The sequence below is a fragment of the Apis cerana genome, linkage group LG5 (genome assembly GCF_029169275.1).
Source record: "Apis cerana isolate GH-2021 linkage group LG5, AcerK_1.0, whole genome shotgun sequence".
NCBI lineage: Eukaryota > Metazoa > Arthropoda > Insecta > Hymenoptera > Apidae > Apis > Apis cerana.
In genome coordinates this window covers 1,675,498-1,697,616 of record NC_083856.1, presented here as the reverse complement: position 1 = coordinate 1,697,616, position 22,119 = coordinate 1,675,498, and the positions used below count along the sequence as shown (strand labels likewise).

The 22,119-nt window shown below is 32.5% G+C and overlaps 1 protein-coding gene across 11 annotated transcripts in view; it reads right to left on the bottom strand.

The window, feature by feature from the left end:
- Nucleotides 1-22,119, bottom strand: part of LOC108001347 (histone-lysine N-methyltransferase 2D) — a 681,552-nt gene that overhangs the window by 41,189 nt on the left and 618,244 nt on the right. For all 11 annotated transcript variants that reach the window (XM_062075744.1, XM_062075753.1, XM_062075747.1 and 8 more), the window contains one exon: nucleotides 6,507-6,788. In XM_062075744.1, the coding sequence (XP_061931728.1) occupies nucleotides 6,507-6,788 (282 nt within the window). The remainder of the gene's footprint in view (nucleotides 1-6,506; nucleotides 6,789-22,119) is intronic.

The following is a 22,119-nucleotide window of genomic DNA, read 5'->3' as shown; positions in this document are numbered from 1 at the left end:
TCAAATATGCTGTTATTCGTAGATAGTTTATTTTTTTTTGTTACATTAGAATTTTATTAAATTAACAACGATTATGTACAACAAATAGAATACAAATTTAAACAATTTTATTATTTTTGTAAAAGAAAAAATGAAGTAAAAGATTAAATTTATGTAAAATTCACTGTCATAATTTCACATCATTTATATTTCTCGAATAATAATTTCATATTCATATTGCTCGTTTAATTGTGAAATTCAGATTTCGCGTTTGAACGGTAAAATATAAATGAATTGTTGTTCTTTTTTTTTTTTTTACGAACACAATATGATATATTTATAATTTAAATTTATTAATGCGATGATCTAAAAAAACTACACGCAGTATTTACAATTAAATATTTTTATCCGATTCTTAAATGACAATATAAAATTCCTTTTTTATCCATTATTATTATTATTAATTATTATCATTATTGATTAAAATAAACGTTTCATATTCATACAGCATTCTCATTACTGTTTAATTAAAAATGTGGTTGAACGTTAAAAGAATTTCAATATGAATAGTATCGGAACGCCCGTATAATGGGACCTTGGGATTTTTGGTTTAATAATGAAAGAACAGATACATAGTGATCGAAGCATTGAGGAATTTCACGAATTTTCTTGAATTACTCATTTCCAACGTATTGAATTCATCATGAAGATGAAATAAAAAAAAAAAAATTAAACATTATTTTCACCATTGTGAAAAAGGAATAACCGATTACCGGCTCTTCTCTCGTAATGAATTCGCCTTTAATCTCAACTATAATAAATTATCTCCGATTATCATTGCTAACTATATACCAATTATTCCCAATTTATTTCATAAATCGCTTTTAATTTTCCAACAGAAAAGTTAAATAGGATAATTAATTAACGTTGAAACGAAAGCACGGTATTACGTACTTTGACACGTGTATTTAGGATTATGAAAGATATCGATTATGAAGCTTCGCTAATTTTAATATACTCGGTTATTGCGTTCACTATGAATTAAAATTAATCTCTATATTCTCTTTCGATGAAATTGTAACGATTATTTTCTCCTTTTTACTTCGGCAATACGTTTTGTACATTTGCACAATGTTTGAATGAAATTATAATTTTTATAATTAATTGATTAATGGTAAAAATTAATTATACAATTTTTATCAAATTTTACTTTTTTCCCCCGTATATTCGGGGATATCGTATTCTTTAAACGTCAATTACAATTTTCAATTTTTGCTTAACTAACTTATATATGATAATATTGAGATATTGCATTGCACAATGTAAGAAAATTTCAAAGAAGCTCTTATATCGACATAATTAATTAATGATCGACATATTTGTTGTCGATCTTGGTAATAATTTCTCATATTATAGGTTGAATATTCCATACAAATCTGTGTAATTAATTTCATCGAGAAATATTCATGAGAATATAAATAGAAACGTATTTAATCGCAAAAGTCCACAATTTATTAAAATTCTAGAAAAAAAATAATGAATATATAAATAAATACAAGTAAATTTAACACATGTAAAATTCACAAATTACTGGGAATAAATTTATAATCAATTCATTAAAGTATCATTATATACACTGTCACTTTCGATAAATTAAAAAATTAACAAAAATAATTTCATATAATTCCATTTCATCGTTGCAATAAAAAATTTTATCGATCAACAGTTAATTTCTCTCCAAGACAAATCGACCAAATTCCATTTATTCGAGGATTATGGCCACTCGTTGGGCAGGGATGCATCGTACCCTCGAAACGGGCGCAAAAATATTCAACCGTGGGTGGAGCCAACCCGCCGAGTACTCTTGTATTACTTAAAAGTCCCCCGTGAATCCCTTAATCCCGTTCACGATGTCCGCTCGACAAAACTTTAAACCGCTCTTCGCCCGACAATTTCCACGCGGAGGATTTCGGATGCTACCGTTAGCCGCACACATATTCCCCACGATTTTCAACGGAGGAAACGCGGCAATGCATCCGGATACCATTCTCGAATGGAACGCGCCTCCAATCCGGATTCACATGAAATGAAAAACCATCGAAACTGCTTAATAATTCTCGATAATAGTCTTCGTCCGCTTCGAAAGCATCGATTTTCCGAATCGAGTCTGTATTCGATATGCTCGAGTATATGATTTGAATTGAAATCTGATTGTTCCGATTTGTGAAAAAGACGACTCGTCGAATAGGACGATTATAATGTAGAACGTTTGAAAATTTAAGGGATGACTTGAAACGAATATTTTTAATTATTAATTATTAAAAATATTTTTGGGCATTTTTTTTTATCTCATTGGATAATAGCTTATCTATTATATTCTATGATTTAATATGTTGAGACATTGGTGCAATATGAAGCGTTAAAATAACATTTTATAACAGAAAGTAGATTTAGTGCAGATTCCACGATTCAGTAAGCTATATTTTTTTTTCTGGAAATGCGTTCATTCGAGAATCATATCCATCATTTATCCGGAGCTTGGAATTAATGACGCAAGAGATTCGAGAAGATAATAAATCGAGAGATAAATGAGGAAGTTCTCGAAAGTGCTACTTCTAACGAGTTTCTACTTATTGATCGAAGATTACTATTTTCAAAGTTATTTAAAATTTTCCCAATTTCAACAGAGTTTCGTAGCCGTTTCCATTTCTATAAATCCTCAACATTATTTAACGACTGTCTTGTACCTTCTATCTATACGTTTCGTTATCCAAAAAGTTATATTTTTCTACTTTATTTATTTATTTATTATATTACTTTAAATCCTCACGATAAATGAAAGAAGAAGACAAAACACGCTAAAAGAGTAGAAAGTAATCACATTATTCCCCTGATCATTTCCTCCAACACCAAAGACATACCTACGTTATCCAACGATAATTCAACGCAACTTAGTGTCCTTATAAAACAATTCGTCGATCCATTTACCCGATCCAATACGCCAAGAACACCTTCACCCATGGTGCTCACATGGCAACCCATTAAACGGGGAGCGGTGCACATTCACGTGGCTGGTACAAATACATCTAACTGCACTCACGCCTCTGCCCCCTCTCGTGAACCATGAACGTTCACCCCGTGTCCCCGAAGCGTCGACGTGGACCTGTGACGCTCGATCGTGAACACGGCGCGCATAAAGGTGGCCGCCACGGGCATGAATATGAATGTATGTATACACAGATCAAAATGAATGGAACCGGACGCGGGCGCGGGTGGACGGTGGACGAGAGGGATGGATGGATTGGGCGCGTGCATACACGTACAAGGGAGGGAGGGGCGAGAGTTGTGGCGAGTTGAAAACTCGGGTGCAGCTTGAAACGAGAGCAGACCCCGCGTTGAAAACCCCCGGTAACCGGTTCAGATTCAATCTACATAATGGAGAAAGCTCGAGACAATGTTTGCACAACCCTCCCCCGACCGTGCTGCCACCCCAATCTTTCCACCCGCCATCGTGGAAGCAAAGAGCCTGTTAATGGGTTCATTTGGATTCGATCATCGCCTTACCCTTCCCTCCATCTTCCCTCGTTTTATTCTCCTTCGATCTTTGCTCGTTTGCTCGGTGTCTAAGCATAAACTGATTCTTCTTTTTCTTTTTTTCTTTTTTGGAAGAGGGGAGAGTTGTGGAATGCGGTCGACGATTGGAGAGACGGTGTATGACGAGCGAGTAAGGAATAATATATAGAAAGGTATTTTTTGTTATACAGTTCCTCTGTTTTATTATCTATTATACGTTCGTTCTCGCTTGGGCGGCCTTTCTCTGCGCGAGGAACAAAAATAGAAAGTCGTGAAACTTGCGCATAATGTATTCAGTGTGCGCATGCAGAACATTCTAAAATACATTTCTAAAAATGTAATCTTTTTAAATTTAAAGCACGTACAAATGTCTTGAAAAATAGAACGTAACGTTAATGTAAACTGTTTTATTTAGTTTGTTAGTGATTTAAGTGTTAAAAAAAAACATTTGATTATGGATGATATTTCGATTTGTTGGTATCTATTTCAAATTTTTCTCAGCTAATATACTAATGAATTTGAATTCTTTTGCATAAAATTCAGAAGATTGAAATTTGATTAATTAGTAATGATAACTGGCCGATTATCCTTACTTTCTCGTATTTTCATCATCCGAATTAATTTACCAGTCGTATAGCTCTTAAATCATATAGGAATATAAAATAGATTCGAATTATATCAATTTTTTAAAAATCCTAAAATTTAAATTTAAAAATTTCATAATCCACGAAGCTTTTTTGCAAAATGTATAATTGTGACTCTTGTCAAAAGGAATGAAAGGAAGAAGAAACGATTTTCGCTATTCAAATTTGCCATTTGAAACCTTCTTTCTTCGTTTCGCGATCCATCTGCGAGAGATAATCGTACAGAGATAGGAAAAAGAGAGAAGGAATCAGGAATGAAATCTTCAAGAGAGGACTGCTCGATTCCATGTTTTTCTTTCTCCTTTCTTTCTATACTTTGAAGGAGAGAATCTGAACAGAGAAAGGTTCTTAATAAGGTCAAGAAAGAGGCAGGCAGGTTGCAGTCGTTGGAATAGAAAGATCAGCAATTCTCTCGGTTTCTTCCTTCCCTCTCTTTGATTCGTCGCCTTTCTCCTCGTTGATTAAAAATGTCTTAACGAACGGCGTGTCATTTATAGGAAAAGAGAGCTCGTCCCAAGTTTTTCTCTTCTCCGTTTCGACAGAGACGAGATTTAACATGGAAATGTTTATTGCTCTCGATGAAGAGTACGGGTGGATCAAACGTTCGCCGTTTAAACATTTACTATTCATACGTTTATACATTGAGATTATGAAATACCATAAAAAATGATTTTGCAATTAAAACGAGAAACGAGAATTTCAAAAGTTAGTTTCTAAAATTATTGTATTTTTCCTTACTAACTCTTCTCTTTTCTGAAAAAAAAAAAAAACAAAATTTAATTCAAATACTCTTTCAGATAATAGTAGGGAATAATTTTCTTCGACGTTTATTAAGGTTTAAGAAATTAACTGGTCGCATATATGGTAATTTAATTACCATATTAATACGCGGATAAAATGGAAATAAAATCGATACATCCGTCGAAATTCCAAATTTATTATCTTCCTCCTCGGTCGATCATTTTTGAAAATTAAATATGCATTCAATAACCGTACTATTAGCATATTCGATCGCAATTCGCGGGGATGTACCGTTATAATTAATAAAAATTCTACTTGAAAATTCTCTCCTTGAAAGAGAGATACTTTTTCCCTTTTTTTCATCCCCAACGATTATTATCGTCTCATGCACGAAGCGAAGAAAAGAGCGTATAACGTAACCGGTCGAGATTTTCACGAAAATCACCGGTTGATTGCATTTCGGTCGGCGAGATTTCCATGAAATCACCAACTGATTACAAGAAGCTCTCCGCGCGAGTTTCTGGGATTGCGAATTCATATGGTAATGCCGGTGAACCTTGCACGTTCCCCGTAGCCTTTGGTAAACTTCATGAAATTCTTCTTGAAAATTCAATCCTATCCCCTTCCCCCTCCGGGGATGAAACGCGGTTCGTGAAAGAGGTAAGCAAAGCCGGATTCCGTATAATTTTCATCTCGAGACCGTCTCGAGGAGAATTGATGAAGCAAGCGAAACAAATGCAGGACTAGAATTAACGATTCTCTGAATGACTTTATCTTTGCCGTATTCTTCTTTCTCTCGTTTCATCAGGGTAACGATAAAAAATGAATTTTCACGGTTCTTTGAAAGAATAATAATTCTTGAAGAATGATTATTTGTAAGTAGATTACGGATATTTTATAATTTTATATAAGAAATTTAAAAGATGTGTAAAATATCTATCTATATGATGGAATATTCATTATAGAATTTGATTTGATTAAAAGAAGATTTAATTAGATTTAAATCAACTTATAAGTAAATCGTAATACGTAGAAAAAAAAGCAAAATTATTTTTTAATAAATAACCAAATTCAATACTAATCTTACAAGTAGATTGTGGATTTTTATACAATTAAAACATAATTAGATATTGAACTAATGTTACAATATTATATATAAGTTTTGACATAATTTTTGGATAAATTGCTATTGTTTCAAAAAAATTGAATTAAAAAAAAATCATTTTGTAAATATTTTTCCGTTGTTCTTACAGAAAAACTATTTAAAATTTTTCTACTTTTCAATATCGTATTGCTAATTTGCTAAACATCAATGATTTTGTTCAGAATATAATAGTAGATAAATTTATTTGTGTATGTAATTATCAATTGTCAAAAGTAACCAAATTCCCTAATGATTTAAAAATTATATAAAAACAATTAAAAAAAATTTTCAATTTTTTTTGGAATATTCTCTTTGATATGATAACAGTCTTTCTAATATAATTATAGAAAAATAAAATAATAAATAATAAAATAATAAATAATAGAAAAATAAATATAATGGGAAAATTCGCTTAATTAGTTTACCTTTTTGAAGTAACCGCCATGGAGTCTCATGTGGCCATTTAGTGCCGGTATATTTTTGAATTTTCGATGGCACAAATTGCACTCGACCGGTTTCGGTTCGGTCTGCGACTTGTTGGACGCTGTCACAGTGCCAGGGGATGCCGAATTTCCCGGCGACGGGCTGCTTTTCCCCACATTTCCACCTCCTGGCGAATTAGCCTGCGGCTGTTGTTGCTGATGCTGCTGTTGCGGTTGCTGCTGTTGCTGTTGCTGTGCTTGCTGCTGTGCTTGTTGTTGCTGTTGCTGAAAAATGGATAAATAACGTCTATTAATTTTTCATTTATATAGAATTTTTATATCGAATTAAATAATTGAATTTTGTTCATTGAAAATAATATTAAATTGATATTTCTGTAATACGTTAAACAATAGTTAAACTTTTGATATTTTTTTAATTATTTTTTAAATAATAGAGATATAATTTAAGAGATACATATAAGGATTCTCCTTGTAAGTTTTCTTTTAAATTTTTAAACGAGAAGATTTTGTATATACATTTAATAAATGGAATTATTAAATGAAAATTATTTGAATATTACTATCTGGAAAATAAATTTTTGTAACATTATTATTTATTCTCATAAAATTATTACTCGAGCATCGATTGTTTGAATTATATATAGCTGATATAATAATAACTTTTCGACTCAACAATGTTAATCAAAGTAGTAGAACAAGATTCTTTTGCAAATCTTTTACGATCATTCATTCATGTAAAGAGACTTTTAACGCAATATTTAATTTTGTATCACAAAGGGATCTTTCGCCTAACAAAGTTCAAAGAGAAGAATGAAGGATTCTTTTCACACCTGTGCTTCGACAATTAATGAAAAACATCTCGCGACTCAAGGATCCTTTCCTCCCTTGAAGCTTTGAAGCATTTTAAGCGCTTTTAAAGATGCGATTACCATGAAATTAAATATTCAATTCCGATCTTCTCGATCAATTATTGTCATTGTAACAACTACGATTATACAGTTTTATTTCCCTCTTCTCTGTTTTATTGGATTTTTTCTTGAATTAATTGAAATACTTCTTGATAAAGGAAACCTTGAAGAAGATTAGAAATGAAGAATGAGATAAATTAAACATTATATTTTGATAATGATTAATATTTTTCAAGTTTGAAATATAAAACGTGATATTTCTTTCTTTTTTTTTTTGAACGTATAAAATTCAAGTAGAATAAGAGTATAATTTATCAGACATGAAACATTCGTCGTTAAACTGTGTCGAGGTAAAATAAAATAGCATTTACCAATCAAACATAATACATCATCGTATTAATATAATTTTACTTAACATTAAATATCGATTATACTTCTAAATAATAAAATCAATCAACATTTCCTGTATTTTATAAATATCAAATAACAATAAAAGTTTTTCAACTTTTTCAAAGTTATACACATTATAAAAATTATTTGATAAAAAAGAAAAACGGAGTTAAAACAAAACATGTCCAATATTTCTAACACATTTCTATCTTCTGTATTGGAACAAAAAAGACCAGTTTCGAATTTTCGTTTCAAATGTTCCAAAGGTGTATTTTCTTTTTAATGCTGTCAAACGAGTTCCATCCATATTTGCATCGAACCACCTCAATTAAGGGTCTAAAACAGCCGCTATGATTGGGTCTCGATCAGACAGAAGGTCGCGCTCAAACGAAAATTAATCTTCATTTAATTCCACTGTAATTCCGGGCGGCGTTAATTCTCGCCACGCCTGTGACCCCCCACCGAGGCTGATTGATTCCGAAAGTGGACGCTGGTTTCATTAACTGACGAATTAGCGCGACGAATTTGAAACGATCGATTTCGCTCGTTGAAGCGAGAACATCGAACCGATTCACACCGGCGAACAGCACGATCCAAACTCGTGGCCCAAGTCGAATATCACTTGAATTCTGCGAGGGACAATTAAAATTTGTAAAATCATTTTCTAATTATTTCTTTATATTTTTGATTTCACGAATCCTTCAAAAAGTAAATTATTGATTTTTAAAAACTTACTTTTTAGAATTTTTTTACATTAGGAATTTCGAATTTATATTTATTTAAATTGGTATTAATATCGTTTAATGAATATTTATTATTAATTTAATAGTTAAGTTTCAGTATACTTTTCTTCTGAAAGAAAAATTTCTATTATTTAAGTATGTACTTTTCTATAGGAATTAATTTTCTAAATTTAAAGGGTATTTTTTTTTTGTAATTGATTGACTATCCAAATTTCATTCGAATGTGTAAAAACTTTGAATCTACAAAGAATTTCTCATCGAATGTATAAAACAATTTTCCATATTTATCGCACTCTTATGTTATAAGATCAAAATAATCTATCAATTTTATCATTAAAAAAATGACACAAAAATTTAAAAATCTAAGGGAATACACATGATAGGTAAAGATATATAAATTACGAAGGACAGAATATTTGTTTCAATTTTATTTCAGCAATTGTAATTCATGAAACGTTAAATTTGCATAAATATTCGAAGTCTATTTATCGTATAAATGACTAAGCTTTATCTTAACGTTAGTAAACCCAGTTTTAAACACGGGGACAGCGGAGATCAGAGGATGTATTTGTATGGACGAGGATTTTCGAGAATTCTGTTGGTGTGGATACCATGCGGTGGCAAGAAGAACCGTCACAAGCTCATCGGTATTCTGAAAACGATCTCGATGCTACGATAAATCGCGGCGCATCCAGTCGTCCACAGTGCGATTTCAGAGCACGCGTGCAGTTTAAACTGAAGTATTGTTCGAGTTTTCTCGAACGAACATCGAAGGCATATTACGAAATCGAGCGGTCTGCACAATGAAAATTTATCAGTAACGTTGAAAGATTAAAATTCTTAACGCTCGATGAACAAAATTTTAGGATCTCTAAATAGGATAATTTTTACCATTCACAATTACACTCTATACATATGTAAGTAAATATCGAATTTAAGATCAAATTATCCATTTCTTAATTTGTTCATTTTATTTACATTAAGAAATGTAAAATTTATATTTATATTAAAATAAATCTCTTACTTTACATCAAGTGTAAAGAATGTTACAATTTAAATCGTTTCATTCAAAATTATTAATATGATAATATTAGAAAATGTTTTAGATAAAAATTGAATATTTATTACCTGATATAAATTTTTTCTGATCAAATGCAAAGTACATTTATTGACAACTTTGTCCTTGTACAAAAGTATTAAAATACTTATATAATTTTTTTAAATTTATTTACATCTACTTTTATAAAATTTCCATGCTGTGATATATGCATGAAAAAACGTTACATAGTCTTAGCTAAGAAAATTATGCCATTCACGACTCGTTCTTTTTCGAGAATCGACGTGTATATATATGTTTAGATCGTAAGAAGAATGATATAACTATACGTGCATGCTACACGGATTCCGCGTTCCAAAGATGGTATCAGCGCTGGCAAAGGGTTTCGAGGACTTCTCTTTCGGGTCACATCTCGAGTATCGTTCTCGATGTCGTGAGCATCAGTTAAAGCAACGCGCGAGCCTCGTTCTTTCGTTATCTGAGAGAACGTACTTCTCTCTGAAGAGAGAACGAGCGAAGAAAAACTGTTAAAAGAAGAGGCACCTCTTTGCCTGATCCGATGATGGTTAATTAATCGTGTAATTATGGCGCTGATCCTCCATTCTGAAGAAGGTTAATGAAGAAGATTCTTTTCCTCTTGTTACGATGACATTTTTTGCGTTTCGATTTTGCAAGCTGAAGCGAAGTATCGTTGGATGTGAAATGTTTTGCTTTTTATCGTTCGCGTATCGTTTGGTTAAACGAGTTGGTGATTTAAAGAGTTGATGGTACATGGAAAACTGATTTGAATTTGCCGCCATTTTGGATTTATATGCTTCGAAGATTTTTTTGGAAAAAGAAATATATTAATTATTAAATATATTCATTTTCATTGTGTCACTTAAACTAGGATGTTACGTTTCGATTTAAATCAATTATATTTAATAAATTTTGCAGTTTATATAAATTAACTGACAAATTGGTAAAAAATATTATATTGTCCATTCTGTATTTGAATCTATCATTATTGTATACGTTTTCTTATTTTATTCGTATTATTTTTTTTAAATAAATAAGGAATTGTTTTTAAAATCGTCACTAAATAAGTTATCTTTTTAATTAATTAGATAATAAAATAATGATAATGGCAACAATCAATGGAACAATATCTTGGAAATAATTTTATTTATTCATATTTCAAGAAGAAAAGAATTTTGAATTTCTAGGAATATATTCTTGAATGAAAATATTAGTTCAGACATGATGGTTAACGTTGCGATTACAACAAATTGGTACGTCAAAGTGAACAAGTTAGGGATCTGTTAAAGGACTCGCCAGAACTTGGTAAACTAACGAACTCTACGCGAATTAGAACTTGGAACTTCGTAATGTTTGAACTCGCTAAAGTATACGTACCTTTGAAGTCGATTCGATGTTCGACTCATTTAAAACTTCCTTCGTTAAAGAATGGCAATATCTACCTTCAATTTGTGACTCGTTGAATTTTATATTAAAGTCTATAAACTAAAATAAAATATCTAATTACAAATTTCAAATTTATCTTTAATTATTGAAACTGAATTTAACACATTTTCCAACATTCCCACAAAAACTCCAAATTTCTAAATATTAAGTTTAATTCTTTTTTTCTCAATTTCAATTTCGAGTCATAAATTTTTATTTTCAAAAAATTTTGAAGTACAAATATCAAATATCATCAAATTTGATTTGAATCTTTCATTTTCAAAATATAAATTTTTAATTATAGATATTTCGAATTTCGAGTATCAAATTTTTTTCTTAATTCTTTTGAACATTGGAATCTTTAAAATTTTAACACATTATATTTTTTTTCTTAAATAATTATGACATATATACATAAGTTTTTTGTTAAGATTTTTCGTTAAACATAATTTCTACGTTTTTGCAATGATGATAAAATGATATATTGTTTCTAGCAAAATAAGTATGACGATAATTTCTCTTGTTCCAATGGTTGAGATTGTCACTGTTAAAGAAGACAAAACCTCATTTTTCATATAATTAGATTATTCAGGAAACTAAATAAAAAAAGATAAATAAGTTTTAATTTAAAATGATGATATATTTTTAGAAAAATAACATATAATTATTCCTTTTTAACTTTATTAAATTAGTTTCTAAAAAGATTTTATGTTCAATTTCGTTTCGTTCATAATTGACGAATAACGCATTATATAATATGGATGATCAATCATATACTTATTCTACTGATAGTAAGTTTACAGTAGAGCCAATGAATCGAGTGATAAAACGAAAAATAAATAAAAACAAGTTTTTTGAAGCACGTTGATAGACAGAACCAACCATCTATTGATATTAAAATATTATTTTATATATTTCAATTGACAACTAATAATTTCTCTTTACACCGAATGATACTTCGCAGAAATAGTTTCTTTTTATTTCACAAACAATTAGAAAATTTAAGAAACATAATTAATAACGTTTACAATTATCAAGCATTATAACATGATCAATTTTAATTTAAATTAATTTCAATCCTGTCCCACATACGAATAGAAACAAATTAAAAGAACTTTTTATAAAATGAATAACATATATAACCACTTAAACAAAAACAGTAAAAAGTTATTACATGAAGCGAAATGTTCACCATTTTTCACTGCTGAATGTAATTCTCTTATTAAAAAAAAGAAAAAAAAATATCTAAAAAAAAAATCCACTTAAAATTCTCCCCATATTCGCAAAAACGACCGATTCATACCAATCCTCAAGGAAATACCACGAACCAATCGAAACGAAATTACAAGATAACGTGAAATTCATCGAGGAACAAGGTACCCATCCGTTCCCGCCATGCACACGTTTATCATTATTTCCTCGGCATTTTGATCCCCCTAGGGCGATATCCCGTGCCAAAAGCATTCCGTTCGATTACATCCCTCCTTTTGCCTCATCAAATACGTAATCCAGCCGATCGACGTATATAATCGCGGCTCGTTTGTAGCCAGAATGTATCGAGAAGTACAGAGCGAGTTTAATTTAAGACTCGATCGTGGCCATCCCCGATGAAATTCGTTTAATTCGCGCACCGCCAACGATTATATCCTCTCTCCGGCTCGAACCTATCATCGTCCATCGTTCGAGAAGTCGTGATAAAACGACGGTCAGATATCGATCCGCGACCGAATACCCTTTCGAGACAATCCTCGTTTGCTCTTTTTTTTTTCACAATCCTTTCCGCCTCCCCCCTCTTTGATCGTTAACGATGCTTCGAGTCTTGAAATCGATAACTTCCGGTTCTTTAGAATTGTAAAAAGAGAGTACGTATACATTGTTGTTTTTTAAGATGGATCGAAAATTATTCGTAATCGATAGTAATGTCGATATGAAATCAACCCTTAAGTTTTTATCAATATTACACATTTTATCACGTTTCGTATAAGTTTCGTTTGCAAAATATTTTTTGCAGCGATAAAACATTAAAATCCGAATATTTTATAAAATTTTCTTATCATTATATTCGAAACGATCAAAATAATACATAAAAAATTGATTTCACCCTCTCGAAATTATATCCTATATTTTCTATGATACAATTAACAATTTATATTCACGTGTTTCACGCGAAACAAAATTAGCATAAGATAATAACCGTATATAAAGCATCTTCCACGACTCTCTTTTCACGAAAAATCTTTCTCCCCCAAAGCGAACAGAATCCTGGCGCGCGCGCGTAAAATCACGACACATTAATTTAATCCGATTAGAGGTAGCTCGCGTGACAAAATTCTTCCTCCCCTCGTCTTCGACTATACTATATAAACCGAATCACGTTGATAGCAGGTCGCCAAAAATGGAGGGAGGCGGAGGGATTCGATTACAAAGCCTTCGAGATCTCTCTCTCTCTCTTCTCGCCGTGAGCGTGGCCTCAGCTCGTTAAAGATTAACGTCGTCGGCCTGGAATAGCGTTCGTGGTTCCAAGAGTCGGAACAGGGGGCGGCTAATGTAACAAAGGAAATCCGGGCGACGAGGGATGAAACCTAATTACGCGATTCTCTTTAGAACGACCGTCCTCTTACAGCTCGGTTTTTTCGCGACCGCGTAACGACTTGCCCTGGGTTTACCGGTAAATGTTGCATTCTTCCATCTTTCGCTTTTTCCAAAATTGAGATACAATACGCGAAATCAAGATGCACATGAATGAATTCCTTATGAGAGGCTTTCGTTTGAAGCCTCGTTTTCGAGAAGATGAACTTTGAAAATTTCTTTAAGCGCGCCTTTTTGACGTAACTTTAGTATTTTGAAAATATTACGAATTGAAATTGCAAGTATAATATTCTGGTTATAAGCTTGATCTCTGATCGGCGGAAAAATATTGTTTTTTCATACTTTTCATGTAAGCATCAGAGAAATTAATATTCTTGTTACAAATTCATCAGAGTGTACGTAATATTTGTATTTCTTTAAACTAAATCTAAAATAAGTATAGATTACTTATTTAGAATTATAAATAACAATTCATCAATCTATAACAATATTACATAACAAATAACATCATTGATTAATCTGTATCAATGTTTTCCAACCAAACAGGAAAGATTGTCAAAAAGATTCCAGATATATAAATAAATATTATTAAAATATTATTAAAATTTAGTACACAAAAATATAAAAATATTCATTACTTTGTGATAATTATAAACAATTCCATAAGAAATAAATAACAAATGAACAATACGATTAAAAATCGTTGTTACAAATTTTTCAATCTATCTAACTTTCATGATATACATATATATATATATATCGCCGTAAAACTATGCATCCGTCCTAAACACGACGAAATCATCTTCACCAACGAGTGAATAATCCCCGACGAAACATTTCCTCCCATCCAACCCTTCTCGAAATTATATTCACATTCCTTCTCGAAACATTCCGTCCGCAATGAATTTCCTTCGTTCCTTCGACGCTTCGACGCTTCGCCACCTTACGTCGCCGTGTATCCCCGATACACGAATATACGTGTGTGCACGTGTGCCGGGGACGGGGGTGTATAGGCAGGAATGACGGCACCAGTAATGGAAACAGAATGGGATAATTCCGCGAACCGCGGACGGACGCGGTAATTGCGAATAATTGCATTGTCTTCGAGTCGTTCGCTCGAGTCTCTCCTTCTCTCCACCCCTCTCGTCCCTCTATCCGCGCTGCGTTAGTCCGTTCCTCCCCCTCTCCCTTTTGAATTGCTTCGGTACGAATTGAGAGTCGACTGGTGGAAACTCTCATACCGATTAGGAGATCCTTCTCTCTCTCTCTCTCCACCCTCTTTCTGGCGTCCGGTCCGGTTATCGGGAGGGGAGGAGAGAGGAGGGGGAGTCCGGTTCCACCAGCCGTGCAACAGAATTACGCTCGAACCAGAGAGGACACGTGGCTGCCTTCTGAATCTAATCTCATCGGGTGTAATTAATTTTTGCAGACGGAGATTGCACGAGGATTCCGGATGAGCGAGTTCGGACGATTGTTTCTGAGGAAAAGGGGGGAGGCGTGTTTGAGATCAAAAGGGGAGGATTTAAGAAGCGTTTCGAGGGAGATTGGGATATGAGAGTTATTGTTGAGGTGTTGGGAAAAGTTTTAATTTTAATATTATATATTGGGGCGTATACTGTTACAAGATATAAAGTATAAGTGTATAAAAATAAAAGTTAATTTTAGAAATAAGAAATAAAAAATAAATATTTTATTTATATTAGAATTCGAATGTAGTAAATAATGGTTGTCTATGATTTAGTTGTTAAATATTCCTCAAGTAGTATCACAAATCATTGTGTTGTCAGGTCTCGTAAGAATTAGAAGAAGCTTTTTCTTAACGAGATTTGGTGAATTTCAAATGGGAATTTTTTTGCGACAGATGTTTTATGAAAGAGGAATAGAAATTTTGATAAATTAAAATAGAAGGCATCAATAATTTTTATAATTCGTATAATATTGTTGCCTTTTTTATATAATAAAAAATAAGGAATGAAAAAAATAATAAAGCGATTCTCTTCCATTTTTCTTTGTCACAGAGAATAATAAAATCTAACATGTGACATATAGCAATAGTTTGTTAATAAAAATAACATTTTGCCCAGAGTACTTTTGTTGTAAAATGAATAAAATAAATAAAAAATCATATTGAAACATTTCCATTGTTCTATATGATGCTCATTAAGTTATTTCTCTATCTTTGAATTTTAAGTTATAAATTTACAATAATTATTTTTCATACAAGATATTTTATTTTTAGAAATTCTTTCGAAAAATTTCCCTCAGTGATTTTTCAAATCCTACTTATTATCCTACTATCCTACTTAATTAGAGAGATACATATAAGTATATATGATAAAATATACATATTATTGATATTATTTTTCAAATTTTCATATTCAACTATTTTAATTACATTTTCAAATAAAATTTTAATACTTTAAGAAAATATAATATATTCTAAATTGTTAAATTATTTATTAGATAAATCGAAATTTCCAGAAACCGCCTAAATAAAAATTTTAAGAAATATTCCATCCATTATACAATCAAATCTTTGATAATGAATCGCATTCTCTTGGAAAATTCACCATCTCATGGTATGAGGATGGCTCGACATAACATAAACGTTAATAATTACGCGGATACGAGTTAGCTCCTCTGTGTGTCGCGCAACAGCCGCGTCGTTGTTGCTTTATCTCCGTATTTTACGTCGACTTCGCAACGAGTGCTCTTCACGACAAGAGCCGACACGTCGATGGAGCTTGAGCCCGGTGTTGATATAACTAGCGGAACGAGAGCAGGAACGAAAGGAAAAGTGAGGCATTAAAAAGTGGAACAAGCATCGCATCGAGCTAATTACCATTCTTTTCTCTTTCTGTTGTTTCTGTTTACGGGTTAATTAGGAGTCTTTTGGATAAAACGATGACTCGTGCTCGAAGCGATTTCTAGGATGGGGAAGATGATTCCTCGATTTGGTGGTTTTAAAATAGCGTTCAATCTTTTTTTGAAACACGATCTTCTTTTTATTATAGATTAAATAACTCGTGATTTTCTTCCTTTTTTCTCATAGTCATATAAAAATTTTAATAAGTGTGCGTAACAAATGTGTATATCAATCCAAATAGAGATAACTTAATATCTAGTCGAAATTAAACACAGATATGAAAAGATGTATTGGAAGAGGTAGAATATTATGATGTAAAAAGAAAAAAAAAGTATAACAATTTTTCAAGAATCATTTTAAAGATCACGATTTACATGTTGAGAATTTATATTTTATGTAATGGATTCATTTTATACAGTCTACAGATATTATTATTTATTTACTTTACAACAATGGAAATTTATTTTTCTTTTTTTAAATTATTTAATTTGTTAAAGTTATTAGTCAAATTTTTATTATTTTCACTGTTTAAAATTAAAAATTGAAAGATGTTATGAAAAAGTTTGAAAGAATTTTATGAATTTCAGTATAATGATGTTACAATTTATTCTTTCATTATAATTATCTTTCAAACTATTTATTGGGTTGTATAATTTTTGGATAATTTTTCTTCTTGCATTCACTCTTTATATTTCAATCTGTTTTTTTTTTTAAGACGGCTTCTTAAAAGTATCTCTCCACACGTGTCTCTCAGTTTTCTTTTTCACATCTTCAAAAGTGACAAGACAAACGATCATGTTGGAAAGAATTGTCTTCTGTTTCTGCTTCTTCAAACACGAAGCTATTCAACTGTGAATTATTCGCGTGATTCGATTTTAATATGTATAATAAACATTGAATATAATTTATAACATTTAGAATAGTTAAATAATATCAGAATTACACGTTAGATAAATTTTCTGAAATTTATCATCTATCTTTTATTTTCAAATATTCCAAATATTAAAATACTTCACAAATATCGAAACATTTTTTAAATAGAATTTAAAGAAATAATTTAAATAAATACACTTTGCAAATAATTATCGATACAATAAAAAATATTTTACCATCTCAATGTGCAAAATCAAAAATAAATTTTAAAGAAATACGCACATCTTCTACAATGCTATTACCCAGAGTAAACATAACACGTATTTTTATCGATATTCTCGAAAAATATCAAGTTGGCATCGTTCTCAAAAAAAAAAAAAAAAAAGAGAGAAAAGAAAATTCGCGGGAAAAGTTTGACTTTTATGCGACGGAAACAAATTATGCTGAAAACAGGGAGGGGGGAGGGGGTTCAACGTTAATTTCCGGCCTTGGCGTTTCATGGTTCTCGAATTTCCTTGATAAATAATGCTCCGGGGTTCGCTGAAAGTTTATGATTGGTACGAGCACGTTTCAAACTTTACGCCGACTCCGCCTCGTGTTTTTCGTTTCCTCACAAAGCTATGAATATTTAAACTTTTATAATTACTGGTTTTATTTGCGCCGGCTTGACTCGTTCGTTCATTCCTATTTCTAGACACGTTAGAAATTCGAGATGAGAAAAAATACTTTCACTTTGGCAACTGGCAATTTAACTACTGCGGTCGAATGTACAAACAAGTTTAAAAAATTGTCGATTACAAGTGAGATTGGCTAATTTTCAATTAGACACGATAAGATATTATTAGAGATACGGAATAAAATTAATCGAATAGTTTGTTTATATATAATCGAATAAGAAGAACTAAACTCGTGATTATTGAACAATAAGAGAAAATTTTATAAAGTTTTTCCAAGTTTTCCATTTTTCCCCAAATAAACCAATTTAAATATATACATTCAATTAATTATTCAAACAATATTTAATATCTAACATTGCGTCAAACGAAACAATGCACATAATTAATCATCAATTATGCCATCCTGAACCAACTGACCTCGTTTCAAGTCACACGAGAGTCGTTCATCATTCTGAAACTTCGAACCTCCGATTAAAAAGAAAGAAAGAACCAATCCACTTGCAAAAAAACAAAGCAACTTCGCCAAGGATAACGTGACAAGAAGGCTCAGGAAGCAATCCGTGGAGAAAGAGATATCTCGATCCAACGAGACATCGCTGATTCATCGTCGAGGGAGGGGGGAGGAAAGAGGGATGGCGGCGGCTCGAGGTATAACCGGAGAGGTAAACACGACCTCGGCGAACATTATCGGTCCACGGTGACAAATCCAGCTCTTGGTGTAAGACGGAAGAGACAGAAGCAGGCCGAACTCGGTCGTGCTTAAGGGGGCACACACAGGAGCCAACTCTTCCCCTGTGGGTGGTGGTGGTGTGCTCGGGACACGAGACACCACGAGGGGATATTCCTCCGTGGGTGCAGTACAACCAGCGCATAAATTCCTCGAACACATGGCGTCTGAGCTTATGAACAATAACCACGGCTGGTTTCCTCCACCTCTGCCGTGGCTGTCGACGTTGATGCCAGAGGCACGTTAGCCGACCTCCTAGCCGGTAATTACGCCAGACCCATAAACATTCGGCTCACGGTTCAATCTCGCCCGGAAGACAAGGGACACAAGTGCCAGGCGTGGCTTCCTGCCACATGTCTCCCCCGCCTTGGGAGATCATCTGCATAACGTTTTCTGCATCGGAGGCCTCGGCCTGGATTTGAACCGGCTTATTATTATGGGCCCCGTTGCATAAAACTACGATCTCTGAGGGGAAGAGAGATTTTGCTGAATTTATTTGTTTATTTTTTTTTTTCGTTCGGTATTTTTGACAAAATGTAGGAACTAGTGGAGAGAGTGAGAGAACACTCTGGAGGAGAAGAAAAAAAATTTTGCATCAGTGATAGATTTTGAAAAAAAATTACGAGGATCAAATATACTTTCAAACTCTCCTCTTGAACAGAGGACTGGTGAGTTTTTTAATGGAAAAAAAAGTTTACTCGATTTTAAACCGAAGCTGATAGCTTTTGTGAAGTATTTAACATTTTTGATGCTTATTTATTTTGACACCGATTCGAAGACATTCTTCAAATTATAATCTTTTAATATTGAGTTTTAACATCGAATCATTTTCTATATTTTGATTTTAGAAATTGAAATTAAATTTTTATATTGTATTTCATTCTATACGATATTTAAATACAACAAATTAATGCAGTGAAAATATTTATATATTTGATTTTATCCTACGATTTTAACATACAAACATTTTCCAATGGAAACGGAAGTACATAAACAGAATAATACACCATGTAATGCGCTATAATTAAGATTTATAGTGTTTTATTTTTTATAAACATTTAGCACGTTAAACAACTACATCTCACAGTGGAGATTTTGCAACATCCATATAGTTTCCCATTCACCACACATGTTTGAATTTATAGCCTCGTAAATTGCTTTCAGAATCGTGGTGTTATGGTGCAAGATAAAATGTATTGAAAAATGGTTATTGTAAAGAAAACTGGTGCAACCGATCGGACATGTGTGAGGAAATAGTGTAATATTTATTTATTATACAAAAATAGCGTGACGCAAAATATGATATAAATGAAAAATTCTTCAATACGATATATATTTTAAACTTATTTTACACGAAAAATATTCTCTGAAGAAATCAAAGAGATTTTCGATATTATTCAATATACTAATACAAATTTTCACCTCGCATCGACAGTCTAAATTAACTTTTTACAGCATATAACAAAATAACGAGAAGGAACTCATGATGATTTAAAAAATAATTATTCCGTTATAATCATACATTAATCGAGTAAGTAAAAATACATTCACTTTTTCATCAGTCGATAAAATTTAAAGTTCAAATTTCACGAAACACTACTTTTGACAAACTTTCCCCGTGTCTCGTTGTCACGAAACGTTGAATAATCCAATTAATCCATCAAAATTCCAAGTTTACATATTACGACGTCAATTACCAAATAAACTAATTACCCCTATATCTAATCAACCCATCTCGATATAAATTCAAATTCAGTTTAACCAAATTCCACCTGCAATCCAAATTACCAAACCACATCCGTACAAATCATCCGAAGGCGAAAAGCCATCAGTTAGAGAGGCGGGGGCCAAGAGAAGAGGGGAGAGAGGGGCCATGAATCAAGCCACGATGGCGGAGATACGCAAAGCTCGATCCTCGGCTTTCCTTAGCTCGCGAAATCGCGTTACGTCTACGATAATAAATACGGGGGGGGGGGCGGAGGGGGGAGAGAGTCATAAATATTCGGTCCACGATTTAATCTTGCCGACGAGGCACGAGTGCCAAACGTGGCCCCCTCTCCCCGTGGGTACCAGATGTCCCTTATTTGACCGAGCACCGGGGATCATCTGCATAATGTTCCAGGCAGAAGTAAACGATCCTGAGATTAGGTCACGAGTTCTCTCTCGAAGCCACCGCCGCTTCCCCTCTAATGGCCCGCCACGTCACGTGCACCGTGTTCTTTAAATTACCGATTGTGGATCCCTCGCGATGGGATCTATATAAAAAAAAGTAGCGAGTCCCATAAATTTTCCACTCGATTCGATTGAATTTTCTTCCGCTATTACTGTAAATTTTCGAAGGAAATTTTTTTCTTTTTTTTCTTTTTTTTTAAGAATATCAATTTTATTCTCAACCCTTTCAACCCTTTCAATTTCATCGGGGATGAGTGCTCTAACTCTCGTCAAATATTTTCTTTATGAAACGAGATAAATTAAAGAATAACTGTTAGGGATAAGGAAGAATGTTTTATGAAAATGTTTTGTTATTAATAATCGAATATGATATTAATTTGATTTAATTTCATTTTATTCCATTGTAATTTTGATTCTTTGGGGGCAAAGATTCTTTGATAACTTTATCCAATATGTAATTTTAGTAATTTCGGATATTCCACAATTTTTTATTTTTCTTAAGAATTAATATCGTTGTTAAAGAAGAGATTTCAAGTTAAAAGCAAATTATAAGAATTGATTACTTATGTAATCTTATGATTTTTGTAAAATATAAATCTCGTCCAAAAGAAGTTAAACAATATATATATATTTATCATAAAATTGATTAATGAATAACAGTCTCTTTTCAATAGTAAAAAGATCATTATCTTTTAAACCCAAGCTCAACCTACTTGCTTAATATTCAAAATTTGAATACAATAAAGAAAAGAAGAATAACTTCACAAAAAAAAAACTTTTATAAATTATTCAATTAAGTTCCCTCAAGTTCTTTCCTTGCATTCTAAGAATTAAAAGATCACCGCTATTTTTCTTCTCCTAATATACTAAACACTGAACCCTCGCATCATTCCAACCCCGAACCCTCAAACCCAACTGACTCACCCTTTCAACTAATATCCAAAACATCCACAGCGACGTTGCACGGGCAGAGGGTCCACTTATTTCCGCCAACCATTATACCCGCCAAAATAAAAATCGCCCTCTCCACCCTCTTTCACAAGTTCGCCTTGCACAAGTTTGTCCACCGAGGTCAGGTAACCACGGCCTTAAACCGGCCAACATGCAGTAGCTCGTTAACTCGGCATCGTCGTTGAACCCCCTCCCTCCC